At 57.8% G+C, this 27859-nt stretch overlaps 1 protein-coding gene across 1 annotated transcript; it reads left to right on the top strand.

The window, feature by feature from the left end:
- The first annotated feature begins 339 nt into the window (after window positions 1–339).
- ZNRF1 (zinc and ring finger 1) lies at window positions 340–27834 on the top strand. Its single transcript, XM_064160508.1, is given in 6 exon segments — window positions 340–861; window positions 863–1208; window positions 24279–24374; window positions 25690–25795; window positions 25878–25968; window positions 27705–27834. Coding segments are annotated over 5 exon segments (708 nt in total). The 5' UTR covers window positions 340–759; the 3' UTR covers window positions 25936–25968; window positions 27705–27834.
- Window positions 27835–27859: the final 25 nt, after the last annotated feature.

Here is a 27859-nt window from a genome sequence, read left to right as displayed (position 1 = left end):
TGGCGGTCTCCCCGTGGCGGTCTCCCCGTGGGTACGGCCCCGCTGCAGGCTCAGTGTGTGTGTGTGGAAAGTAGGAGCTCCGAGGCCCGTGCTCCGCGGGGCAGCGCCTGCCCTGCCCTGCCCTGCCCAAGGAGCGAGGTCTCCGCGGCCGAGAAGGGCGCGTTGGGGAGCGCAGGCCCCGGCAGCAGCGGCCGGCAGCAGCGCAGGGGTTAAGGGCGTCGGGCTCGGGGGGGCCGGGGGCGGGAGCATGCGTGCTGCCGGCCTCTATTGTCTCCGGCGCGGCGCCGAGCACCCAGGCGGCTGGCGGCGGCCGGCAGCGAGGCCGTGCCCGGCGCAGCGCAGCGGAGCGGGGCCCGCCGCCCCCGCCGCCCCCCGCCGCCTCATGGGCCGCAGCTGATCGTCGCCCGGCTGCCGGCCGCGCCCCGGGCAGGAGCGAGGCGGGCGGAGCGACCCGGCCGGCCTCCATCCCCCCTCCCTCCTTCCCTCCCCCGCCGGTCCCGTTCCACTCCCCCGCCTCCGCGGCCCCGGAGCCCTCGGCGGCCCCCGCCGGGGGTGACGGCGACGGCGGTCTCGGGGCTCCCTCGCCCCTGCGGGCCCGGCAGGGGGAGGATGCCTGGGGCGGGGATGGGTTTTCGCCCGTAGCTTCCCCGCGCCCCCCCGCCCCGCTTCCTTCCGCCCCCTCTCGCCTCCCGGGGGCGGCGCGGCCCCGTTCCCCGCGGGGGGCTGTCGCTCGGCTCCCTCCGGCCCGGCGGAGCCCATATGGGGGGCAAGCAGAGCACGGCGACCCGTTCGCGGGGCCCCTTCCCGGGGGTGTCGACGGATGACAGCGCCGTGCCGCCGCCGGGAGGAGGGGGGGGGGCCGCCCCCCTTCGGCCATTACCGAGCGGGTGGCGGCGGCGGCGGCGCCATGGGGCTGCGCAGCCGCTCCGTCAGCTCGGTGGCCGGCATGGGCATGGACCCGGCGGCGGCCGGCGCCGTCCCCTTCGGGCTGTACGCGGCGGCGGCGCGGGCGGCGGGGGAGGCCGAGCGGGCCCCGGGCGGCGGCGGCGGCGGTCCGGGTTCCGACTCCACGTACGCCCATGGCAACGGTTACCAGGAGACGGGAGGCGGTCACCATAGAGACGGGATGCTGTACCTGGGTGCCCGGGCCTCGCTGGCCGACGCGTTGCCCCTCCACATCGCACCGCGGTGGTTCAGCTCGCACAGCGGTGAGTAACCGGCTCTCCGGAGCCATCCCCCGGCATCCCCTCGCTCGGTGGGTACTCGGACCCGGGAGCAGTAGTGGGCATGGTTCACCTGGCAAGGGTTGAGGGAACTGCCCCTAAGTTGACCACCTGGTCTCGTCCCGTTGTGCCAAGCCTGGAGGAAGGACCCCGCTCCTTCTCCTTCCGCGGCGCTGGGGCTGGCATCTGTGTCAAGGTCAAGGGAGGAAGGGGCTGTGGAGGGAGAAGCCTTTCTGGAAGGAAGGTGTTCAGGCTGTGGGTTGTGAAGCCTTTCTGGAAGGAAGGTGTTCAGGCTCTGGGTTGTGAAGCCTTTCTGGAAGGAAGGTGTTCAGGCTGTGGGTTGTGAAGCCTTTCTGGAAGGAAGGTGTTCAGGCTGTGGGTTGTGAAGCCTTTCTGGAAGGAAGGTGTTCAGGCTGTGGGTTGTGAAGCCTTTCTGGAAGGAAGGTGTTCAGGCTCTGGGTTGTGAAGCCTTTCTGGAAGGAAGGTGTTCAGGCTGTGGGTTGTGAAGCCTTTCTGGAAGGAAGGTGTTCAGGCTGTGGGTTGTGAAGCCTTTCTGGAAGGAAGGTGTTCAGGCTGTGGGTTGTGAAGCCTTTCTGGAAGGAAGGTGTTCAGGCTCTGGGTTGTGAAGCCTTTCTGGAAGGAAGGTGTTCAGGCTGTGGGTTGTGAAGCCTTTCTGGAAGGAAGGTGTTCAGGCTGTGGGTTGTGAAGCCTTTCTGGAAGGAAGGTGTTCAGGCTCTGGGTTGTGAAGCCTTTCTGGAAGGAAGGTGTTCAGGCTGTGGGTTGTGAAGCCTTTCTGGAAGGGAGGTGTTCAGGCTCTGGGTTGTGAAGCAGGGAGTGTGGCAGCCTTGTCTCGTCTTGGGAGAGTGCACTCTGAGTGGGCTCAAGCTTGAGCCCTGGGTTTTGAAGACCAGGCTGAGTTGTGAAGGTGTTTTGAGGTATGCTGCTCAGGTAGAGTGATTTCTATGCCTTAGACACTGGGAAAGAGGCAAAGGATGCCTTTGAAAGTGAAGTATGGGATTTTTTTCCCCGTTGGGCTGATAAAAGGCCAGGGAGAGGCCAAAGTGGGTTTTCTCACTCAAGCCAGCTGGCACTGTTGTGGTGCTGGGGAGGAAGCAGAGGAGGAACTGCCTGCCTCTATAACAGGGCTGGGAAGCCAGCTGTGCTCTCACAGGAAGCAGGTCGGGCAACAGGAGTGGGCAAGGTTGCCCTTCTCACCCTCCTGGATGGACCTTTCCCTGTGCCTTGGTGTCTGGAGAGAAGCTCTGGCTGCGAGCAGGGCTGTGTCACTGACCTAGTTTTTTGGCTGGGTGCAGGGAGCGAGGTGGGAGGTCCTCCTCTTCCCTCCTGGCTAGAGGGGAAGTCGTTTCAGGGATGTCTCGTTGCGTTTCCTGGAATAGTCTGGGATTGCTCTCCCACCCGGCCCCCTCGCCAACGCTCGCAGTGTTCTCCTGGCGTGACGCGGTCTGGGAATTTCATAACACGCCTCCGGACAATGCCTCATTTTCAGGAAGGCTGGAAACTGAACCAGTGGACAAGAACAAAGTGCAAAACGAGGCCCATGGGGCCCATTTTCCTCCTTCCATCTTGGGATTATTCCCCCCCCTTACCCGGTCTCTGTGGGCTGCTCTCCTCGGTGAGGTCGAAGCATCGCATCTTTGGTGGCAGAACGCTCTGGGTCTGCTTCCTGTCGATCCAGATGAGCAGGAGGCTTCCAGTCCTTCCTGGCAGATGGAAAGAGCTCACATGTGGTGCCCAAGTTGCAACTGCAAACTTTCTTCCTCCGTGGCCCTGTGCAGGCTGTGCCACTGCTCTGTTCGCAGGCTCACAGGATGTTAGGGGTTGGAAGGGACCCAGGGAGATGGTCCAGTCCAACCCCCTGCCAGAGCAGGACCACACAATCTAGCACAGATCACAGAGGAACACATCCAGACAGGCCTTGAAAGTCTCCATAGAAGGAGACCCCACAACCTCTCTGGGCAGCCTGTGCCAGGGCTCTGTGACCCTTACAGTAAAGAAGTTCCCCCTTGTGTTGAGCTGGAACCTCTTTTGCTGTTGTTTTAAAACACAGAAAGGAGCAAAGGTGCAGCATCCAGCCAGGTGTTCCAACAGAATATGAGTGCCAGGAGGCTTCTGCTGTGCTTGGTGCTGGAATGAGGAGGGTTTTGTTATACAGAAGCACCCTGTAGTCAACCCCTGCCTAGAGGTGATTGGTCAGAGCAAATCAGTGATGTTAAATAATAGTTCTCAAACTGCAAGGCTGAGGTAAAAACCTGCTTGTAAAGATAAAACCAGCTGCAAAATGGAGTAAGCTTCTTTCTGGCTGCTTGAAGGAGCTGACTTGATGCTGTTGAGTTAAATGTGGTGCCCTTGGAAGAGTGCAGCCCTGTGGGAAGTGCTACAAAAGCTGAGTTTCTCTGGTGCCTCTTTTAGGGCCTTCTGAGAGCGTTTGAGTTGTGCCAAAGCAGAGGCACCAATAGGCTCTTGCTGAAGCCTCTCCTGGTGGTGCTTCTTTCTTGTTGTTAATCAACAGCAAAAGGAGCAGAGGATGCTTTAAAAACCTGTTCTGAAAACTTGTTGGAGCAAACAAAACTTTTGTGTTCCTCCTCTCGGCCTAAGAGGTGAATCCTCCATAGTGAGAAGATGAAGCACCTCAAGGTGACTGAAATTCCCACCCATCTCCTGGTAACTGCCAGCAGGGCAGCCAGGAACTACCCTTCCTCTTCATCGACCTGCTCCTCTTGCAGCACTCCATTAGCCCCTGGAAAGTGCTGAGGCAGCAGTGCTCGGGTAAATGGAGAGGAGCTTTGACATTGCTGTGTGTGGCTCTCCCTGCTCCTGGAGATGTCTCCTCGAGGGTGGGGGTGAGGAGACCCAGCAGCCCCCACACCCACACGGGAGGACGTGTGCCTGGAGGTCTCAGGGATCTGAGTTGCTGTGCTGCTGAGTTGTTGTGAAGAGTCCTCAGACTCTGTGGCTAACAGGTCCTGAGAGTGACTTCCTGCCCTGTCTGTCCTTTCCTTCTGCCTCTGGAAGCCTGCATGGTGCTGACCTCTGCATGTAGAGAAGGTTGTGTTCATGCACTTGCTTTTCTAGGAGCACTTGAGTTTGGAGAGTGGCTCCTTGCCATGCCTGCCCCTTTCCTCCTGCAATTGCACGGGCTGGAGACCAGAATGGTGCTGATCTCAGCTTGTAAGCAAGGTCATGTTCATGAGCTTGCTCCTCTAGGAGCATTCGAGTTTGGAGCATGGCTCCTTGCCCTGCCTCCTCCTTTCCTCCTGCCTCGGCACAGGCTGAACACCTCACTCTTGGCATGTGGGGAAGTTCACATTCGTGAGCTTGCTCTTCTAGGAGCACTTGGCTTTGGGTGAAGAGCCTTAAAGTGCTCCCTGGACTCCATGGGATCCTCGGTGGGACAGTGAGGAGTCTGGGCTTCACGCTGGCGGTAAGGACAAGGCTCAGAACCTCACCGCTGCCTTTGTCTGCAACACCAATTTTGTACACCTCTCCCACTGCTTCATGGCCCATCTGGCCCACCAGCAGGGACCCTGAGGGATGAGCTGCAGTGGGCTAAGCTCTTCTCTCTACCTGGTGCCACTCCTTTGCCTTTTAGCCATCAAAGGCTTGCAGGAGAACCAGGTGTGACTGGGGAGTGAGAAAGGAGGGCTGCGCTGGGAAACGTGGGCAGAGGGAGGTTGTGGCATGGTCACCAGAGCCAGCAGGTGCTCCAGCATCACTCTATGGTGCTGGGCATGGTGATGGTTGGTGGTGGTGCCCGCAGCTGCTGGGGCACAGCAACAGCAGGAACTGTTACGTACTGAAGGCCTCTAGCCCTTGATGGGCCAGGACAGGAGAGCTGCTGCTCAGCAAAGCCTAAGTGCCTCCTTCAGACGAGATGGATGAGCAGGCCCTGACCTTTGTGGTGGAGCTTGTCCCTCCCTCTGAAGGGACAGCATCTCCCTGGATGATTGAGTATCCCATTTCCTGGTGAGGGTTTTCCCAGCAACCTAACTGCTGCAGCTCCACCTGGAACTACTCTGGGATTTCCCTGTCTGCTCAGGGTTTCCAAGAGCTGCTTCCTGGCTTGTATAAGATGACAAAGTACCTTTTGCAGCTTGTTTGTAGCACTTGACCTTCTCCCTGGAGCTTTGTGGCCATTAGGTCTTTGGGGCAAAGCCACAGTTAGCAGGGGGAAGGAAGAGAAAGGAGATGTGTGGTTTAGTGCTGTGTGTCTCCAGCTTTGTGTGGTTCTCTTCGTATCGTTCCTGGTTTTCGTCTCCATCAGAGGATCTTGGGGAGTTTGCAGAGGCTGTAAGTAGCTTAAAGTTTATCTGGAAATCCTGCTCATCACCCAAAGCCCTTGAGTGGTTGAGGCTCCAATAAATCCATACCTCCGGTTGGCCCAAGGAAATGCCTGGCTCATCCTTTAGCACAGGGCCACCGGCAACGTCCCAGGCTTTCCATGCTCCTGCAGGACAAGCTGTTTGTCCTGCCTGCTGGCAGAAGTGAGCCTGGAGGGGGTCTCCTTCACTGAGCAAACTACTGCCTTCTCAGCAGCACCTCACCTGAAGCAGGAGGATCCAGGCTGGGGAAGATGGAAGGGCGTCTTGTGCAGAGATGGCAGTCAGGATGCTGGGCTGGGTCCTTCTCCAGGCAGGGTTAGAGAGCAAAACAACCTGGAAATGTTCTTTGATCCTGCTCTGGAGTAGAGGGTGTGAAATAGGGATTGCTTGGAGGATGAGCTGAAGGTGTATGTGGACACTTGCACTGGGCAGCCTTGGTGTCTCTGCCTAGCTGGGAAGAGGCATGTCTGTGGTGTACCCCTTAGTGTACTCAGAGAGCCTCAGGTCCTGAGCCTTTTCTTGATGATGCTTGGTGATCCTCACTCATGAGCCAGCCCTGACATTGCAGTCTCTACACCCAAACCAGAAAGGGTCATTCTAGCTGGCTACAGTCAGTGAGCTGCTGGAGGGAGCCTGCTTTCAGCCCTGACTTCCCTGCCACCAGCTTCTCAATACGTAGACATCACATCAAGTCCCCTTATAGGGGCTAGGCCTGGGGAAGGGCACCCCAAGGTCTACAGGACATTCCTCTGATCAACTGATTTTTTTTTTTGCCAGTGGAAATTCCAAAGGGTTCTGTCCTCCATCATTTTGTGGGTTTGGTGCTGGTGACTGTCTGGCAGCTGGGATTGGGCATCCAGAGCATTGCCAGGCCTCCAGATCATTTGGGAAGCAGTGCAAAGTCAGCCCTGATGATTCCCCAGGCTGGTGATAGTCAGCTGCTGGACTCTCTAGGTCTGGAGGGGTTGCTTTTCCACTTCTGCCTTCTCCAAGATTGAGTCCAGTTTTACTCCAGAAGAAGAATTTTCCCCATGAGAAAAGTCAGACATTGGAATCATCTCCCAGGTGAAGAAGCAGTGGATTTTAACTGAGGATGGTTACTTGGAAAATGAGGAGGCTGAGGGGAGACCTCATGGCTGTCTACAGCTCCCTGAAAGATGGTTGTGAGGAGGTTGGTGCTGATCTCTTCTCACAGGTAGTTAGTGATAGAACAGGAGAGGATGGCCTCAAGCTGTGACTAGGTAGGTTTAGACTGGATATTAGGAAAACATTTTTCCCAGCAAGAGTGGTCAGGCACTGGAATGTGCTGCCCAGGGAGGTGGTGGAGTCACCAACTCTGGGTGTGTTTAAAAGTCGTTTGAATGTGGTGCTTGGGGATATGGCTTAGGGTGAGCCTTGCAGAGCAGGGTTCTGGGTTGGACTTGGTGATCCTGAGGAGCTTTGGCAGCCTGAATGCTTCTGTGACTCTGTAACAGTCATCTTGCCAGGGTGCTGGGCCAGCTCACTTCAACTCTAACACCCCTTAGCTTGGACCAGATGATCCTTGGGGGCCCCTTCCAACCTAGAGTAACCCCAGGGGAAGAGCCAGCAGCTACCTTGGGAGGCAGAAAAAAAAAACCAAAACATCCAAGACCAGGAGATGAAAGACCCAAAGGCATCTTTACCAGGTAGCAGCCCCACAGCCTGGAGATGGAGCTGAAGTGTGTCAACGTTGGCATTGTGCGCGACAAGCCAGCGGCAGCTCCCTGCTGCCTGCGCAGTCACAGCGAGCACAGGCTGCCTCACAACTCACCCAGTGCCCTCCCAAACCTCTCTGCCACCTCACCCAGCAGCCAGGAGCACCTTGCTGTGCTTCTGACTGGCTTGACTGGGCTGGCTTCTCTCTAAAGCTGGCTGTGGATGGGCATGGAGGAGCTGGGTGGTCTCTGCCCGCTCTGCACACCTGTGCTCCAGAGGTGCTGAGGATGCTGCTCTCATGCTCCCGGGCCTGACCCACTTCCCAGCCAGGGTTGTCTTCCTTGCCTGTGATGTATGTTCATCCCATGCTGGTTTGTTTGGCTGGGATGTTTGTTCCAATGACTGGAATAACTGTAAAGGCTTCTCTTAGGTATTAATGTGCTATTAGGCCTCCTCTCTCTCTCTCTCTCGTTTGCTGCCCGGAGGATCAATCAGATGCTGACATCTTTGGTAGAGGAGCAGTACCAGGGCTGGCACCTGGCCAAGGTAGCCCTGGAGAGCCATGGGAAAATGCTGCTAAATGCTGAAAATTAATTTCAAGAGAAACACAGGGAGAGAGAAAAACCCACTTGGGGGGGAGGGGTGAAGGGAAAAATAAAAGCAAAGCTTTTTTTTCCCTCTGGTGTAATCTCCTGTGTGACAAATTGGGCAGCAAAGAGATCTTTGAGTGAATCTCTTCTGTGGCACCCTGGTCAGCCACTGGGCAACCACAAGAACCATAGAATCAGTCAGGGTTGGAAGGAACCACAAGGATCAGCCAGTTCCAACCCCCCCTGCCATGCCCAGGGACACCCTACCCTAGAGCAGGCTGCACACAGCCTCAGCCAGCCTGGCCCCAAACACCTCCAGCCATGGGGCCTCAACCACCTCCCTGGGCAACCCATTCCAGCCTCTCACCACTCTCATGCTGAAGAACTTCCTCCTCATATCCAGTCTGCACGTACCCACCTCCAGCTTTACTCCATTCCCCCCAGTCCTGTCACTCCCTTGGAGCCTAAAAAGTCCCTCCCCAGCTTTTTTGTATCCCCCTTCAGATCCTGGAAGGCCACAAGAAGGTCACTTTGCAGCCTCCTCTTCTCCAGATGTGCCTCGTTGCCTCTGTTACTGGTACACTTGATATCTCAGATATGCCAAATACTTGGATTTGGGTATATTTGACCTGGCCCTCTCCTGCTTCCCTTGAACACTGAAGCCAGGAGGGGTTGTGAGTGACTTACACAAGTGGGTGAGTGATGCTGTGAGGCAGTAACCCTGCTGCAGGGTCTTTTACCTGCCCGCTCTATGCGATAGGGTACAGAGAGCCTCTCACTGTAGAGCCACACCTGCTTGTGGTCTCAGACAGAGCAGGAGTGCTTAAAGTTGGGCCTTAGATATCTTGTCTGCACCAGTCCCACTGGCCAGGTTTCAAAGGCAGGCAAACCCCCTGGGGGCTTGGATCTTCCCCAGGGATGCTCTGGCTGTTCCTTGTGGGTGCAACTTGGCCAAGGGCTTTTGCTGTGTGCTTTCTGGTGGGAGGCTGTTACAGGCTGCAGGAAGCCCTGCTGGCCTGGGGCCTCTTGTGGTGTCACTACACAGTGTTTCCCGTGGGCAGAGCCCAGCTGCTGGCAGGTTTCCTGCCTTGTGAAGGGAATGCCAGTGGTGGGGGTCAGGGAGTGGTGTGGTTTAGTTTTCCAGCCTTCTGTGGGGCCTGGAGTTTGAGAAGGGTGGTGGGGAAGTCTCAGGAGCTGGTAGGCAGGTCTTCATGGCTGTTGGCACAGGGCTTCTGCCACAGTCCCTGTACCTGTGTGCTGCCAGGTTTGTGCTGCAAGCAGGCAGCTGAGCATGAGCAGACACAGTTCTGGGATGCCCTACCTGTGTGCTGCCAGGTTTGTGCTGCAAGCAGGCAGCTGAGCATAAGCAGACACAGTGCTGGGATGCTCTACCTGTGTGCTGCCAGGTTTGTGCTGCAAGCAGGCAGCTGAGCATGGGCAGACACAGTGCTGGGATGCTCTACCTGTGTGCTGCCAGGTTTGTGCTGCAAGCAGGCAGCTGAGCATAAGCAGACACAGTGCTGGGATGCTCTACCTGTGTGCTGCCAGGTTTGTGCTGCAAGCAGGCAGCTGAGCATAAGCAGACAGAGTGCTCAGTGCTGGGATGCCCTACCTGTGTGCTGCCAGGTTTGTGCTGCAAGCAGGCAGCTGAGCATGAGCAGACACAGTGCTGGGATGCCCTACCTGTGTGCTGCCAGGTTTGTGCTGCAAGCAGGCAGCTGAGCATGAGCAGACACAGTGCTGGGATGCTCTACCTGTGTGCTGCCAGGTTTGTGCTGCAAGCAGGCAGCTGAGCATAAGCAGACAGAGTGCTCAGTGCTGGGATGCCCTACCTGTGTGCTGCCAGGTTTGTGCTGCAAGCAGGCAGCTGAGCATAAGCAGACACAGTTCTGGGATGCCCTACCTGTGTGCTGCCAGGTTTGTGCTGCAAGCAGGCAGCTGAGCATGAGCAGACAGAGTGCTCAGTGCTGGGATGCCCTACCTGTGTGCTGCCAGGTTTGTGCTGCAAGCAGGCAGCTGAGCATGAGCAGACACAGTGCTCAGTGCTGGGATCCTCCTTCCCAGGCCTCAGTGGTGAGGCTTTGTGATGGAGGCGTTTGGTACCAGGTGTGTTTTCCCAGTGAGGATGGTACCAGGCTGTTGGAGAGGCTGCAGTGCACCTCCAGGGTGGAGCTGACCTTCGCCTTCCCCCTGAGCTGAGTTGTGCTGGCCGATGGTGGCAGCAGGCTGGTCCTGGGACAGCTGCTGTGTTATGTTGGGAGGACAGGGGCTGATTTAGCTTGGGAAATTCCTGGCTCTCTATGCTCATGCATGTTGTGCAGCTGTGGCAGTCCCATCACTGACACCAACATGAGACTATGAGCTTTTCACAGTGGTCTTGTGGGGATTTATAGAGGGGCAGTGGAAATATTTGCCCTTTTAGAATCAGAGAATCATTTTGATGGGAAGAGACCTTTGAGATCATCCAACCCAACTGTTAACCCAGCACTGCCAGGTCATCTCTAAACCAAATCCTTCAGCACCACATCTCCATGGCTTTTCAAGCCCTCCAGGGATTGGGACTCCACCACTGCTCTGGGCAGCCTGTTCCAGGGCTTGACAATCCTTTTTGGGGAAGAAATTGTTGCAAACATCCAACCTAAACCTCCCTGGGGGTAACGTGGGCCCTTTCCACCTGTTCCTTGGGAGAAGAGACCAACCCCCACCTGGCTCCAAATTTCCTTTCAGGGAGCTGTAGAGAGCAATGAGGTCTCCCCTCAGCCTCCTCTTCTGCAGACTAAACAACCCCAGTTCCTTCAGCTGCTCCTCACGAGACCTTTCACCAGCTTGATTGCCCTTCCCTGGACTCACCCCTGCCCCTCAGTGTCATCCTTGTGGTTAGGGACCCAAACCTCAACCCAATATTGAGGTGCAGCCTCACCAGCAGTCAGTAACTTGTGCTACTTGGAGCAGAAATACCCCAGGGCTGTATACTTCCAGCGAGCGCCCTTATGGCCATGACTCGTGAGAGACTGTCCCCTGCCAGGCACAGAAAGGGGGCTGGGCTGGGCCCTGGTGAGGCGAGCAGAGATGAAGAAGTGAACTGAAAGCTGCTCAGAGCTGTTTCCTGGCCCTAGCAGGCAGGCCAGCATGACAACAGTGAGTATTTTTAGAGGCCAGCTGCCTGCGACGCAAGAGGAGGAAAGCAGCAGACAGGCAGGAGAAGTGATGCTTCCCCTGCCCAGTGCTTTCTTTCCTCCAAGGATGGGGCTGCTGGTGGTGAGGAGCTCCCACATCCTCTGCACCTCTTTGCCTGTTTGCTACCCTGAAAGGCACCTGGAATGGTTCTCCCCTTAGCTTTGTTTCTCTGATTGCAGCTCACCATCTCCAGGGTGGTGCCGAAGGCTTCGCTTATCGCGTGGCAATTGATTGCCTCACAGCTTGGCATGGTGGGTGTCTGGAGGGGGGGGTGGTGTGGATGTGTTTGGAGAAGTCCTTGTCACCAGCCAGGCAGTGCCTCCTGCAGCCAGGGTAATTGTGGTAATTCATGTGGGAGCTCTCCCTAGGAGTTGGTGCAGCTGTGGAGGGGAATTGGAGCCACTTTTCAGTCCATCCAGCTGTAGCTGGGGAAAATGGAGATTGGCTCTAGCCAGATGGCTTTTAAACTACCCTCTGCAGGGAGAGTGAATCAGAGAATCATAAGATGATAGGGGTTGGAAGGGGACCTCCAGAGATCATTGAGCCCAACCATCCTGCCAGAGCAGGGTCACCCAGGGCAAGCCACACAGGAACACATCCAAGATGCGGCTTGAAAGTCTAAAGAGAAGGAGACTCCACAGCTTCTCTGGGCAGCCTGCTCCAGGGCTTCAGCACCCTCATCCCACAGAAGTTTCTTCTCCTGTTCAGATGGAGCCTCCTGGGTTCCAGTTTGTATCCATTGCCCCTTGTGCAATCACAGGACACCACTGCAAATAGCCTGACCCTTCTTGGCATCACCCCTCAGACAGTTATAGACATTGATCACATCCCCTCTCATCATCTTCTCTTCAGACTCAACAGCCCCAGGGCTCTCAGCCTTGCTCCATCACTCAGATAGATGTTCCAGTCCCTTCATCATCCTCATAGTCTCCAGTGGCTACTCTCCAGTGCACTCTGTCCCTCTTGAACTGGGGAGCCCAGACTGGACACAGTACTCCAGATGTGGTCTCACCAAGCCAGTCAACGTTGGTTGAAGTTGGTTTTAGGGCCAGACGTATCAGAAGCTGGTGCTTAAGGATGAGGTGAGGCAGAACATCCTCATCATTGAAGGGTTGGACTTGATGATCTGTGAGGTCTCTTCCAACCCTGATGATACTGTGATTTCAGGTTGTCCCCACCTACAGCTTGCTACTTGGAACCTGTTGTCCATGTGTTTATTTGTTGCAGTGTTGATTTCATAGCCCTCAAAGTCTGCTGTCTGCCTGGGTCTCCTCCTTCTCAGGGTGCTTGTAGATGCTTTTGGTTTCCTTTTGCTCCCTGTAGACAGATATGAAGCAAACAAGTTCTGGGTGAGTGTCTCCTGGGGGGCTTTGCTTTCCAAAGTCCTGCCCAGCTCTGAAAGTGCTCATAGAATCAAGCGGGTTGGAAGAGACCTCCAAGCTCAGCCAGGCCAACCTAGCACCCAGCCCTGCCCAACCAACCACACCATGGCACTAAGTGCCAACCTAGCACCCAGCCCTGTCCAATCAACCAGACCATGGCACTAAGTGCCAACCTAGCACCCAGCCCTGCCCAACCAATCAGACCATGGCACTAAGTGCCCAGCCAGTCTTTTCTTGGACCCCTCCAGGGACAGTGGCTCCCTCTACTTGGTGCTTTTACTTTCTCCTGGGGAAAAGAAATCCCATAGCTAGGAGTTCTGCCCCACTCTCCCTCCTGTGCCCAGCTGGCTGTGAGGCAGTTTGGGCCCTCCCACATTTGAGGGTGGCACATGTTGAAGAGAAGGAGAAAGCACCAGCAGGCAAGGTGCTGAACGCAGCTGAACAGGGTTTCTCTTACCTGCAGCAGGATCTGACATGGACAGACCCTGCTGCTCACCAAGGGCTTTGTGCTCTCTGTGTTGGAGGCTCAGCTCACAGAGCTGCAGCAAGCCAGCTGTGTCTGCCAGCAAAGGCAGTGTGTGGAGCAGGGCTGCTCCAGGGCATGCCGTGTGCTGTGGCCTCATCCCTGGCACCAGGCTGTCTCCCAGGTCATAGAATGGATCATGGAATGGTTGGGGTTGGGAGGGACCTTGAAGATACCTACTTCCAACCCCTCTGCCATGGGGCAGAGACACCTGCCCCTAACCCAGGTTGCTCAAGGCACTCTCCAACCCAGACAGCCTCATGCTGTGGCTGGAGAAGGGGAGCTCCTGCTGCCTGGCTGGGCAGTGCTGTGGAGTGTGCCTGCCCTCCTGCACCACGCAGAGCAGAGCCCACCCTGCAGATCCACAGCTCCTTTTCCCCTTTGCTGCCACCCTGGAAGCCTGGGGTATTTCCTGGGCATCCCTTGGCAGCCGCAGACCCTCCTGGGCAGCTGTCTGCTAGGCGTTTCTTCCCGCTGCGAGGAGCTGGGGGCAGGTGAGGTTAGGGCTTGCTCTGCAGCGTGCTCCTCCCCTGGGTTTTTGTGTCTTTCTTTCTGTTGCAAACCACCAGTGCTGAGTGCCTGGGAGCGTTTCACAGCCGCGTTCTGCCTGGGGGCGTAGCTGCTGCTGCCTTTTGTGCTGTTTGTTGCCCGCCACATAAAAATTGCCCTTTTTCTACCCCAAAATAGCAGTGCTCCATCCTTCCCACGCACCCCAGGGACCGAGGGGTTTGTACTGCTGACAACCAGTTGCCTCAGTAACTCCTGCCACCGTGGGCCAAATGTTGAGATGCCATGGGAGAGCCTCCCCTGCTCTCTTGGCGTGGCGCTGCCGTGGGATGCCCAGGGAGGAGACGTCCCAGAAGCAGGAGTTGGGTACCTGGTTGAGGTCAGATCTGGGCTCTGCTCCCTCTGCCAGCATGGCATGGCACTGTGTGTGTCTCTGGAGTGTCCCTTCATCCTCTCAGGGAGATCAGCTGAGCACCTGGGCGTGAGTTCTCTGCTTCGGGAAAACCCCGGACTCAGAAGGGAGGTAGCCAGGGAGCTGCTGCTGCACCCCGCGGGGTTGGATCCAAGTCGAGTTTGGGAATGGCTCAGGTCAGGCCTTTGGAAAGCAGGAATTCCTCTGGCAGCTCCCGGTGACTCCCCAGCAGATGGCTTAGTCAGAAGTGACTCACCTCAGCAGGTCCCCTCCTGACGTTGCCTCGCTGCTCCCTCCCAGCCCTGCCAAGCCGAAGTGTCCAACTCCAAGTCACCACATCCCACTCTGCTGCTGAGGGCATCCCTGGGCTCCTTGATTTCAGCACCTGGGATCTCCACCATTGCCGAGGGCATCCCTGGGCTCCTTGATTTCAGCACCTGGGATCTCCACCATTGCCGAGGGCATCCCTGGGCTCCTTGATTTCAGCACCTGGGATCTCCACCATTGCCCCTCTGGCTCAGTGCAGCTTGCAGATGATTGCCACCCACTGCAGGGCTTGCAGTTGGGCTTCCTTCTTCACCCAAGCAATAGCCAGGAGGAAAAAAGCAGGCATGCAGGCAAACCCTTTGGGAATTCCCAGGCCTGCCTGCAGGATCCTTCTCCTCTCTGGGCAGTGAATCTGAAATCTCAAGCATCTCTTGAGAGGTGAGGAGCAGTTCCATGGCAGCTCTTCTGCACACTGAGGTGGTCCCAGACCCATTTTGTGACTTGCAGGAGCCCAGAATGAGCTGCTGACTTGCTCAGTTCTAGCCCTGCAGTCCAAGGGCAGGAGTCTGAGGTGTTAATGTCTTTGCTGGGCTGTCACCCAGGACAGACCCAGTGCTTAACTTTGCAGTTCTCCAGGATGCTAAAATTAGCTTTGGGCTACACACTCTTCCTTATGAAGCCTGTTCCTAGCAGCTGGGGGAGTGTTTCTGCAGTAAACTAGGGCTCACTGGATGCCAGGGTGACCTGCAAGGTTGCCTTTCTCCTCCTGGTCTGGAGAGCTTGGTCTGGCAGCATTACTTGGGCCAGAGGAGAGAGATGCTCTCTGCCTGTGCTGTAGGCATTTCTGCCCAGAAAGGGCAGCTGCAGCAGGGAAAGGGGCAATACTCAGACAGTGACAGGCACAGGGGGTGCTCAACGTGCAGAGGCTGTTTGCATATCTTCCCTGAGGATCTGTGTGCAAGAAGGGTGGTTCTGGATGCCCTGTGACCATGCAGCCAGGCCTCTTTGCCCTCCTGCTTCCCAGTGTCCATGAGCTGGATGTGTCTTGCAGGGCTTTGGTGTATCCATGTGCTGAGGTGTGATGACTCTGGGCACTCTGGAGCGAGCATCCCTCTGGGGCTCCCTCTCTCACATCATCTGCCCCTTCCCAACTCTGGCTTTCCCTTGGAGCCTCTACTGCAATCTGTTCTGCTTCTTCCCATCCTCCCCCACCACCCCCATAAGAAACCCAAGTGGCTAAAAAAAGATCTCTCTGCCTCCTGGCTTGCAGCAAGCCCTGGGTGGTTGAGGCATGATGCCACTCAGCCCCTCCTGCATCTCGCTGGCTCTAGAGACTCCTCTGTGGCACATCCGGAGCACCAACAGCTTTCCCTTGCTGCTGTGTCTCCTCCTCACGGCTGGAGTTGGGTGGGAGCAGGCAGATGAGTCTCCAAAACCTGATACTGGAGGCACTAGGGCAGTGCTGGCCTTGGCCAGCTTCGTGATCCATGGCACGTCCCTGCCACCCTGTGCTGGCATGTGGCCGACCTGACAGCGTGGGGGCTTTGCCAGGAGCCACTGTGAGCCAGGGACAGCTTTTCTTAGACACTGGCTGGGGGCAGCTTCTTTTTGGGGTGCTGCTTCACATGACAAGAGTTTATTTTCTCTCCACTCAGCCAACTGGACTGACTCAGCAAGGAAATGCTGAGGTGGGATGGGGGTGGAGCAGGAGCATCCCTCTGCCAAGGCAGCTGCCTGTGCTGGTGGATTTTTGTCCAAGTGGTGCCATCCAGGGATGTCTCAGCCCAGCCATCATAGAATCACAGAATTGTTTGAGTTGAAAGAGACCCTTTAAGACCATCAAGTCCAACCATTAACCCAGCACTGCCAGGTCACTGCTAAAACAAGTCCCTCAGCACCACTCCTCCATAGCTGTTGAATCCCTCCAGGGATGAGATCTCCACCACTGTCCTGAGCTGCCTGGGCCAGGCCTTGACAACCTTTTAGGGGAAGAAATTGTTCCTCCTGACCAACTAAACCTCTCCTGGCACAACTTAAGGCCCTTTCCTCTCGTTCTGTTGCTTGTTCTTTGGGAGAAGAGACCTCCACCTAATTCCAGCCTCCTTTCAGGGAGTTGTAGAGAGCCAGAAGGTCTCCCTTCAGCCTCCTCTTCTGAAGACTAAACACCCCCAGTTCCCTCAGCTGCTCCTCACCAGCCCTGTTCTCCAGACCCTTGCCCAGCTTTGCTGCCCTTCTCTGAACCCACTTCAGCACCTCAGTGTTCTTCTTGTAGTGAATGGCCAAAAGCTGAACCCAGTATTTGATGTGTGGCCTCACCAGTGCCCAGTACAGGGGCACAATCCCTGCTGGCCACACTGTTGCTCATCTAAGCCAGCATGCTGGTGGGCTTCATGTTCCCCCTGCCTGGCTCACTGTCCAGAGCTGACAGGCTGGCACCCCCCAGCCCTAGGAAGGTGGGATGTCTTATTTCCACCCTGGACCTGGCCTTTATGCTCTCCCCACCTCCCTGCAGGCTCAAATCAGGAGGAAGGGTGCTTGTGAGGCCCTTTGTAGGAGCTGGCAGAGGAGGCCCTGCAGTGCTTCCTGCCTACGTGTCCCAGCTGCTGTTAGCCCTTGTGCCTTGGCATGGCCTTCACCTACTGCTGAGCCTCACAGCAGGGCTGTGCTGGGCTCCAGCTCCTCCAGCTGCCCCTGCAGATGGTGCTGGTTCCTTCTGCAAAGCAAGTGGGTTTGGGCCTGATCCTGCTGCCAGGCACTCAATGCAAGTGCTTTGCTGGCAGAGGGAGTGTGGGCCCTAGTGGAACAGATCCTGAGGGCAGCTTTGAGCTACCTCCTGGTAGCTCCTGGTGCCAGGTGGCATCACCAACTGCCAGGCTTAGAGACTGGTAGAGCTTCATTTCCATGGTGAGCAGTGCCCTCAGGACAGCCATGGAGATCCTCAGCTAGCAGGTGCCTGTGTGCCCAGGTGCTGGGAGTGTGCTCTGTGTGCTCCATGTGCCATCTCCAGGAGATGTTGGATCTGACTGTCTTGGCTCTGCAGATTCCCTTTGCTTGGCTGGTGAGGAGGACAACTCCTCTGTGATCCCTTCCATCCTGGAAACCCATGAGGGGTAAGAGAAGCAGAAAAGGTGGAGTCCTTTCAGCCTTTTCCTCCTCTGATCAGACAGAATCCAGCTCTTCCAGCCTCCACCTGCTGCTGGATCAGCTGGTGCCTTTGGGGAAGTCCTGGGAGGAAGTTGGATGCTCAGCAAGGAGGAGGTACCAGGACTCTGCTTCACCTGCAAGCTTAGACCAGATATTCCCTGTGTCTCTCATTGCTTGCACACATCTTCACCTGGTGGAAGGCAGGGCCCAGGATGCTCTCTGGAGACACTTGAGGTGGGCTATGCAGTGGAGGTTTCCAGCTCTTCCATGGACCTTGGGCAGCCTGGGCTCATTCCTGGGCTCTCTGGTGCCTGGGGTGTCCCAGGCTGAGACTGGGCACCGTTGGAGGGACCCCTCCTGGGGCAGGTGTGTTTAGGGGAGTTTGTGCATGCAGGGCTCCTGGTTTATCCTGGGCAGCTTAGGTGAATGCTGCTCTGTATGGAGTGGGTTGCAGGACTTCACAGAATCCCAGCATGGTAGGGGTTGGAGGTGACCTCTGGAGATCATCCAGTCCAGCCCCCTGCTAAAGCAGGGCACCCACAGCAGCTTGCCCAGGATCACAGTGGCCAGAGGGGATTGGAATCTCCAGAGAAGGAGACTCCACAACCTCTCTGGGCAGCCTGCTCCAGACCTCCAGCACCCTCACACCAAACAAGTTTGTCCTCATCATCAGATGGAACCTCCTGAGCTCCAGTTTGTGCCTGTTGATCCTTGTCCTGTTATGGGGAACCACTGACAAGAGTCTGGCCCCACCCTCTTGCCAAACATTGCTCATGGGGTTGTTCTTCTCCAGGCTCTCAGCCTTTGCTCCTCCCAGAGCTGCTCCAGGCCCCTCAGCATCTTTGTAGCCTCCACTGGACTCTCTCCAGTATTTCCCTGTCTCTCTTGAACTGGGAAACCCAGAAGTGGACCCAATACTCCAGATGTGGCAGAGTAGAAGGGGAAGAGAACCTCTCTGGCCTTGCTGGCCACACTCCTCTTAGTGCACCCCAGGAGACCGTTGGTGTTCTTGGCCCCAAGGGCACGTGGACACCTTGTCCATCACGCTGCCACCTTCTTCTCCACACAGCTGCTCTCCAGCAGGTCAAAACCCCACCTGTGCTGGTGCAGGGAGTTATTCTGGCCCAGATGCAGGAGCCTGCACTTGCCTTGGTTGTGCAGGCTGCAGCTGCTCGCTTGGCCTGGGGCTGCTGCTTCCCTCTGCCATCAGCGCACATCATCCTGCGGTGGCCTCCTCCTCCTCCTCCTCCTGTCACTGGAGGTGTGACACTGCTGCTCTCTGCATTTCAGCCATCTGCTGATGGTAGAGCTGGGATCTCCTGCCACTGGGGAGGTGCCACATCTGCTGGTGGCATCGTGGCCTGTCAGCAGTCTGGCAGGAGGCACACTGAGCTAGCAGAAGGTTTTGCAAGGCAACGTGGCTGTGGCAAGTGCCTTTCCCTGTGGTCAGAGAAGGGCTTGCAGCTCCTGTGGGCACCACCTCACCCATCCTCCAGAGGAGCAGCTTCTTCCACTGGTAGGAGGTGGTGTGCCTGACCCCAGTGCAGAGCTCAGTGGCTTCCCCAGGCCTTGCAGCTTGCTGCAGGCACTCCTTTGTAGACAGAAGCGATGGGAATTACCTCTCCCAGCTTCAGAAGTGATTCCTACCAGCTCTGGCCATGGCTGTGCTTGAGGCAGTGATTACAGATGGGTCAGAAACGCCTTAACTCATCTGCCATCACCAGAGGTGCCCCGGGCAGCCTGTGTGGTGGTGGTTTCAGCACCTTGAGGGTTAAGCACAAGGCTTTTTCAGCCTGCCTAGGACCCGCTGGAGGTTTTCAGAGGTTCCCAGCTCAGCTTCACCCAGCTCTCTAAAATTAACCATGGAACCTTCCTAAAAATACTCAGAGGGCAGCAGCCCCTGGAGAGCAGCAGAGCTGCTTGCTCCTGGTTTCTAGAGCAAGCCATCAGAGAGATGAACTCACCTGCCGACGTGTGTCCTGCAGCCCTGGAAAGCCCTTGGCTTTCTCAAGTCTGCTGCAGGATACAGGAGCCCCAGGTCTGCATCTGAACCCGTCTGCCCAGGCCAGCCCACTTCCCACAGCACCCTCCTCTTCCTCGCTCGCTGCTGGCAAGAGCTGGTGCCTGCCAGCGCATCTCTGCCAGCGCTGACAGTGCCAGCCCCAGGGCAGGAGTCTCACCAGCTGCCCTGCGAGGGAGGAAGGATCCATGGCCTTTCCCCGGAGCATCCCTGGGGGTGTAGGAGGCCCAGGCGAGGAGGAATAGCTGAGCCGCTCCTCTCTCTCTCTCTCTCTCTCATTCTTTTTTAGGCATGTGGGAGGAGGGCGGAAAGAGCTGGAGGAGGAGGAGGGAGGAGAGAGGGAGGGAGGGAGCTGAATTTTCCATGAGCAGCTGTCAGAATGTAATCTCCTGCGTCGCTGGGGCTGGCAGCTTAGGCAGGATAAATTAATGGGGATTTCGGGGAACATGGAAAATACCATGGCCTGGGAGGGGGCTGCCTGCCTGAGGGAGTGGCCCTTTCAGCTGCGGGGCCGGCTCTGGACCCAGGCAGGCAGCAGGGAGGGTGCGTGGGGGTGGGTGGATGCTCCCAGGTGCTTGGTGGCTGCTGCGCTGCTGCTGGATGCTGTCCGTCCCCTGCTTTCAGTGGGTTTCCATCCAGGCGTCACCTAAAGAAGGCCTAAGGGACCCTTCCCTCTTCTCTGCCTCTCCTTTCCGTGGCAGGGGGCACCCCACAGCCCCCAGTCCCTGCCCTGGAGGGGGAGGCCAGCAGTTGCTCTTGCAATGCCAAGTATTTGTGCCGACAGCTGGGGTGAAGGGAGTGCCCCCGCTGCTACCCTGGGGGCTGTCTGCCCAGCAGCTCCTCGCTGCTGCCCAGCCCCAGGAATTTCCACAGTTGCATTTGCATCACTTTAGTCATTTTTCTTCCCTCCCTTCCATCTTGTGAAATGCAGAGCCAAGAAAGTGTGTGTGTGTGTGTGTGTGTGTGTGTGTGTGCTTCTGAGCTTGGCTCAGCCCCCAGCCCTGTGTGGCAGCCAGCGTCTGGGACTGGAGCATGCCAGGCTTTGAGCCTGGGCTCCTCAGTCTGTCCCCATGTCCTTGCTGTGGGGCTGTGCTATGAGCCTGGGCTCCTCAGTCTGTCCCCATGTCCTTGCTATGGGGCTGTGCTATGAGCCTGGGCTCCTCAGTCTGTCCCCATGTCCTTGCTATGGGTCTGTGCTATGAGCCTGGGCTCCTCAGTCTGTCCCCATGTCCCTGCTGTGGGTCTGTGCTATGAGCCTGGGCTCCTCAGTCTGTCCCCATGTCCCTGCTGTGGGTCTGTGCTATGAGCCTGGGCCCCTCAGTCCATCCCCATGTCCTTGCTATGGGGCTGTGCCATGAGCCTGGGCCCCTCAGTCCATCCCCATGTCCTTACTGTGGGACCCTTTCTCCCCCAGCCAGCTGCACAGGCAGCGCTGCAGAGCCTGCCGGCTGTTGGTGCTGGCTATTTATAACGGTGCTAAAGCTGCCCCAGCTAGAGAGAGGCCTGGAGACACTGCCACAGCCTGCAGCAGGCCCTGCTCTGCCCCCAGCTCCTGCTGCCTGCACAGCCCCCTGCTCTGCCCCCAGCTCCTGCTGCCTGCAAAGCCCCCTGCTCTGCCCCCAGCTCCTGCTGCCTGCACAGCCCCCTGCTCTGCCCCCAGCTCCTGCTGCCTGCACAGCCCCTTGCTCTGCCCCCAGCTCCTGCTGCCTGCACAGCCCCCTGCTCTGCCCCCAGCTCCTGCTGCCTGCACAGCCCCCTGCTCTGCCCCCAGCTCCTGCTGCCTGCACAGCCCCCTGCTCTGCCCCCAGCTCCTGCTGCCTGCACAGCCCCCTGCTCTGCCCCCAGCTCCTGCTGCCTGCACAGCCCCCTGCTCTGCCCCCAGCTCCTGCTGCCTGCACAGCCCCTTGCTCTGCCCCCAGCTCCTGCTGCCTGCACAGCCCCCTGCTCTGCCCCCAGCTCCTGCTGCCTGCACAGCCCCCTGCTCTGCCCCCAGCTCCTGCTGCCTGCACAGCCCCCTGCTCTGCCCCCAGCTCCTGCTGCCTGCACAGCCCCTTGCTCTGCCCCCAGCTCCTGCTGCCTGCACAGCCCCTTGCTCTGCCCCCAGCTCCTGCTGCCTGCACAGCCCCCTGCTCTGCCCCCAGCTCCTGCTGCCTGCACAGCCCCCTGCTCTGCCCCCAGCTCCTGCTGCCTGCCAAGGGCTCTGCTCTGTCCCCAGCTCCTGCTGCCTGCACAGCCCCCTGCTCTGCCCCCAGCTCCTGCTGCCTGCCAAGGGCCCTGCTCTGTCCCCAGCTCCTGCTGCCTGCACAGCCCCCTGCTCTGCCCCCAGCTCCTGCTGCCTGCCAAGGGCTCTGCTCTGCCCCCAGCTCCTGCTGCCTGCACAGCCCCCTGCTCTGCCCCCAGCTCCTGCTGCCTGCCAAGGGCCCTGCTCTGTCCCCAGCTCCTGCTGCCTGCCAAGGGCTCTGCCCTGTCCTGAGCCAGGTTGCCTGCCATGGCCCAGCCGTTGTGAGCTGGGCAGTCTCACCCGGGACCCTCTCCCTTTGCCCTGGTTGCACATCCCCTAGGATGCCTGAGGGTGCTGCCAGATCTGGGGCAGCTGTTTAAAATAACACATTGGCACAGAAAAAGGGGAAGGCAGAGAACGAGGTCTTCCCAGGCGGCGCCCGGGGGATGGTGCCTGCCCTCTGGCAGCATCTTGCCCTCACACTGAGTTCACAGCCCAAACGCCTTCTCCACAGGGAGCCCTTCACAGCTGCCCCGTTCCAGGGGGCTTGCTGCTGGAAAGCAGCCCCCAGAGCTTTCCCCCAGCAGGGACTGGCAGCTGCGGTGCTGGCAGAGCGAGTGCAGGATCAGTTCAGGCAAGGACATGCAGGCTGCCAGGGGACCCAGGGGCTGGGGAAGGTGTGTGGCGAGGGGAGGCTGGTTGGGTCCTGCAGAAGGCAGGCTGGGAGGCTATCTGAGCCTGCTCTATAAATACACTGGGTGGGTAAACACTTGGGAGGAGAGCAAACCCACTGCTGCCACAGGGGATAAATTGGTCAGGAGTAAAATTAGGCTGGAGAGGAGAAGGCAAGTTGGTGTTGCTGCCCTTGAGGCTCCAGCTGCTGGCTGCAAATGATGCTCAGAAGGCTGCAGCAGCTCTGCTGTGAGCACAGCCTGAAAGAGTTGGGGCTGTGCAGGCTGGAGCAGAGGTGGCTCCCAGGGGACCTTCTTGTGGCCTTCCAGCATGTGAAGGGGGCTACAAAAAAGTTGGGGAAGGACTTTTTAGGCTGTCAGGGAGTGCCAGGACTGGGGGGAATGGAGCAAAGCTGGAGGTGGAGAGATTCAGCCTGGAGGTGAGGAGGAAGTTGTTGAGCAGGAGAGTGGTGAGAGGCTGGAGTGAGTTGCCCAGGGAGGGGTTTGAGGCCCCATGGCTGGAGGTGTTTGAGGCCAGACTGGCTGAGGCTGTGTGCAGCCTGCTCTAGGCTAGGGTGTCCCTGGGCATGGCAGGGGGTTGGAACTGGCAGGTCCTTGTGCTCCCTTCCAACCCTGACTGATGCTATGATTCTAAATAGGGCCAGACTTGCAGCAAAGACCCCACAGCAAGACCTGGCTTAGGCAAAGTCTCAGTCCCTGTGGTGGCATGCTATAGCCAGCCTGGCACCTCGGCAGAGGGGCCCCTGGGCTCAAGGGCTCAAAGCCAGGCCCCACCATCCATAATACTCATCCTTGCCATGCCCTTCTGGGAAACAGCCACCCTCTGGAGGGGCAGGAGGTGGCATTCGTGTCCCAGGCTGCCACCTGGGGAGCTGGGAAGGAGTTGATGTTTATCACTGTGGTTCATGAGAGGGTGCCCAGCAGTTTTCCTGGCTGTTTGCAGGGCAGAGGTCTGAGCTGCCTCCCTTTAAAGCCTTTCTCCCTTCCAAGAAGTGAAAAAATGCCCTCACCACATCCACGTGGTGGCAGAGGAGAACCTGATTCATCCTTAGGTAATTTGCTCTCCTTTCCTGAGCAGCCTTTGCATATATATGAAGCGAGCCTTTAAGCAGCACTGCAGTCAAACCTGATCTGCTTTTAGAAGGCAGGTCCTTAAATTACCCTCTCCTCTCTGCAGGCAGAGAGGTTCTGGTGCAAACCCGTGGTGGCAGTGGTGGCACCTGTGAATCCAGCTGCTGTGCTGGGCAGGGAGGAACCTCCTGGGCCTGAGCTGGCAGTGGTGAGAGGGCAGGAAGTCCTGGGCAGGTGACCTGCAGGGCTGCTTGGGCACCTTTGGGGTGTGGAAACCTGGTTTTAGGACAGCCACGTTCGGTGGCACTGGGGGAGGCTGCCATAGCAGCCTGTGGAGCTTGAGCAGGTGGTGGCACCACTGAGATACCCTGGCACCGGCCGGGCATCCTCCAAGCAAAGACACAGAGCAGGTCTGGGCATCACAGGCAGCTCCACCCAGGAGTCTGGGTCAGCAGGCAGGTCCAGGTGACAGGATGAAAATCAGTCTGGGATGTCAGCCTGTGCAGCTCGCTGCTCCTTGGGGCTTTTGGCTGGCAGTGCTGGAGGCAGCAGCAGTTTGGGCTCCTAGCTCTGGCCTGCCCGTGCCCTGCTGGCGACCTCCTTCCTTGCTGCTGTCGCCTGGGGCTAAGCTGCAGCAGCACCACCCTGGCACAGGCATGTGCCTCCTGCACTTGCCAGCCATGGGCTGCTGTGTGGCCCACGCTGCTCCTCGCCCTTTAAGGCCCAGCAGCAGCTGCTGGCCACGTGTGCGCTGCCTTGGCAGGCTCTCGGTGCCCTCTGCGTGACGGGCACGGGGACGGCAGGCGCCAGCTCGGGCGGCCGTGCCCTGTGGGGTGGCTGTCGCCGCTGCTTCGGCACTGCTGGCGGCTGGCACAGGATGAGCGGGTGCCCGGCGGGCGCTGCGTGGGGTGCGTGCCACCATGCAGGCAGCAGGTGAGTGGCTGCCGTGCCCTCCGGTGGCCTCGGGGATGCGGTGCGGACCTTTCGCCTCCTGCCCTCGCTGAGAGCTGCTCTCTGTGCTCTCCCTTGCAGGTTTCAAGTGCCCCATTTGCTCCAAGTCCGTGGCTTCTGACGAGATGGAAATGCACTTTATCATGTGTCTGAGCAAACCTCGCCTCTCCTACAATGGTAAGGGCTGGTGCCCAGGCTCTGCCAGGGACGCTGCGTCCTTCCGCCTCGGGGGCAGCGCCGGGCAGGCTGGAGAGTGACGCTTGCCGCAGCCTGCATGGGCAAGCGGCTGGGCAGGGCTTGCCAAGAGGGCTGTGCTCCAGCAGGCTGCTGCAACGGCTCACGGGCACTGCTCCACTCCCCTCGCATGGCTCAGCTCACCCTGCTGCTGCTTTGGGGTCCCCCTGGGGCACAGCCCCCTCGCCACGTGGCTTCCTGCGGTGTTGTTGTGCTGGAGGGAGCCAAGCTGGATGAGTGTCACAGAATCACACAGGTTGGGAAGGGAGCCCTGGGGACCATCCAGTCCAGCCCCTCTGCTAAAGCAGGGGCACAAGCAGCAGCTTGCCCAGGATCACATTGGCCAGGAGAGGTTGGAATCTCGCCAGAGAAGGAGACTCCACAACCTCTCTGGGCAGACTGTTGGAGTCACCCTCAAAGTGAAGGAGCTTTTTCTCATGTTCACATGGAAGAGCACAGGTGAGGTCCTGCCTGGCTAGAGCAGGGCAGATGTGTCCTCCCTGGCTGTGCCTCTGAAGGCAGCAAAGCTGGCTGGAACAGGGCAGATGTGTCCTCCCTGGCTGTGCCTCTGAAGGCAGCAAAGCTGGCTGGAACAGGGCAGATGTGTCCTCCCTGGCTGTGCCTCTGAAGGCAGCAAAGCTGGCTGGAACAGGGCAGATGTGTCCTCCCTGGCTGTGCCTCTGAAGGCAGCAAAGCTGGCTGGAACAGGGCAGATGTGTCCTCCCTGGCTGTGCCTCTGAAGGCAGCAAAGCTGGCTGGAACAGGGCAGATGTGTCCTCCCTGGCTGTGCCTCTGAAGGCAGCAAAGCTGGCTGGAACAGGGCAGATGTGTCCTCCCTGGCTGTGCCTCTGAAGGCAGCAAACCTGGCTAGAACAGGGCAGATGTGTCCTCCCTGGCTGTGCCTCTGAAGGCAGCAAACCTGGCTGGAACAGGGCAGATGTGTCCTCCCTGGCTGCCCCTCTTGTAGGGAGCAAGGTTTGCTGGGTTGAGTGCTGGTCTGCAAGCTCCTGCATCTCCCATGCTCTCCCCTTAGCACTGCTCAGGGAGTGATGCTCATCCTCACCTTGCCGGTGCTTGTTTGGGTACCAGGGGTAGGAGACCACCCTGGGCCTTAACCTGAGCCACTCTGCCAATGTTGCCAGTTGGCTGCCCCCTCCTAATCGCCTCTGTGGAGGTGGCCTTGGGCTTCCCTCCCTCCCGGGGAGGGGAAGGCCCTGGTGGAGCACATCTCACCGCTGCCCCCCTCCTCCCCTGCCAGATGATGTGCTGACCAAGGACGCCGGCGAGTGTGTGATCTGCCTGGAGGAGCTGCTGCAGGGGGACACGATAGCCAGGCTGCCCTGCCTCTGCATCTATCACAAAAGGTAGGTGAGCAGCCGGGAGAGGGAGCGAGGGCACAGGCAGGGCCAGCCCGAGCGCAGTGGTGACGCCCTCTCCTCTCTGCAGCTGTATAGACTCGTGGTTTGAAGTGAACAGATCTTGCCCGGAGCATCCTTCTGATTGACCTGCCGGGCCTGCTTGCTGACTTCTCTCTAAGGTGGGCATGCCGTGGCCGTGGGCTGCTGGAGGCAGCCTTCCTCAGCTGGGGTCACATCCTGGAGTGGGGTGGGACATTTTAGGGTGTTAGGTGGAGATAGGACTAAGAGGAATGAATCCAAGCTAGAGAAGGGGAGATTTAGATTAGACATTAAAAGAAGAACTCTGTGACAGGAAGGATCTGGAGGTGCTGGAAGGTGTCCAGAGAAGAGCCACAAGGATGATCAGAGGGCAGCAGCTCCTCTGCTATAGGGACAGATTGAGAGAGGTGGAGCTGTTCAGTCTGGAGAAGAGAAAGCTCCAAGGAGACCTTATCGTGGCCTTCCAGTACCTGAAGGGGGCTACAAGAAAGCTGTGGAGGGACTTCTTAGGGTGTCAGGCAGTGATGGGACTGGGGGGAATGGATCCAAGCTAGAGGAGAGCAGATTTGTACTGGATGTTAGGAAGAAGTTGTTCAGCACGAGGATGGTGAGAGACTGGCAGAGATTTCCCAGGGAGGTGGTGGAAGCCTCATCCCTGGAAGTGTTTAGAGCCAGGTTGGATGTGGCTCTGAGCAGCCTGATCTAGTGTGAGGTGTGTCTGCCTGTGGTGGGGGGGGTTGGAACTGGATGATCCTTGAGGTCCCTCCCAGCCCTTACAATTCTGTGGGTGGAATGGGGTGAAATGAGGTGGGATGGGGTGAAATGAGGTGGGATGGGGTGAAATGAGGTGGGATGGGGTGAAATGAAGTGGGATGGGGTGAAATGAGGTGGGATGGGGTGAAATGAGGTGGGATAGGGTGAAATGAAGTGGGATGGGATGAATTGAGGTGGGATGGGGTGAAATGAAGTGGGATGGGGTGAATTGAGGTGGGATGGGGTGGAATGAGGTGGGATGGGAGGAAAATAAGGTGGGATAGGGTGAAATGAGGTTGGTTGGGGTGAAATGAATTGGGATAGGATGAGATGAAATGAGGTGGGATGGGGTGAAATTTGGCCAGCCTGATCTAGAGTAGGATGTCCCAGCCCATGGCAGGGGGGTTGGAACTAAATGATCCTTGTGATCCCTTCCAACCCTGATTGATTCTGTGATTCCAAATGAGGTGGGATGGGATGAAATGACGTGGGATGAGGTGAAATGAAGTTGGTTGGATGGGATGAAATGAGGTGGGATAGAGTGAAATGAGGGGGGATGGGATGACATGGGGTGGGATAAAATGAGGTTGGTTGGATGGGATGAAATGAGGTGGGATGGAGTGAAATGAGGTGGGATGGGATGGGATGAAATGAAATTACATGGGGTGGAATGAAATGAGGTTGGCTGGATGGGATGAAATGAGGTAGGATGGAGTGAAATGAGGGGGGGTAGGATGGGATGGGATGAAATGACATAGGGTGGGATAAAATGAGGTTGGCTGGATGAGATGAAATGAGGTGGGATGGAGTGAAATGAGGTGGGATGGGATGGGATGGGATGGGATGGGATGGGATGAAATGAAATGACATGGGGTAGGATGAAATGACATGGGGTGGGATGAAATGAGGTTGGTTGGATAGGGTGAAATGAAGTGGGATGGAGTGAAATGAGGTGGGATGGGATGGGGTGAAATGAGGTGGGATGGAGTGAAATGAGGTGGAATGGGATGGGATGGGATGGGATGGGATGGGGTGAAATGAGGTGGGATGGAGTGAAATGAGGTGGGATGGGGTGACCACAACTCCTCCTCACCTGAGTTGGTCTCTCTCTCTACCTTCACAGGGCACCTTGCTATACCTGCTGTACCTCCTCTCCCCATCCCCCTTTTTGCCCCGCCTGGAGTTTTGGGCTGACTTTAAATTCCTCAAGAAGACAAAAATAAAACCCAGAAACTTGAATCCACTTGGAACAACATCGAATTTTAGTTTATTTTTATT

Source organism: Pogoniulus pusillus, chromosome 20, assembly GCF_015220805.1.
Source record: "Pogoniulus pusillus isolate bPogPus1 chromosome 20, bPogPus1.pri, whole genome shotgun sequence".
NCBI lineage: Eukaryota > Metazoa > Chordata > Aves > Piciformes > Lybiidae > Pogoniulus > Pogoniulus pusillus.
The sequence above is the reverse complement of the archived record's forward strand: the minus strand, read 5'-3'. Positions and strand labels throughout refer to the sequence as shown.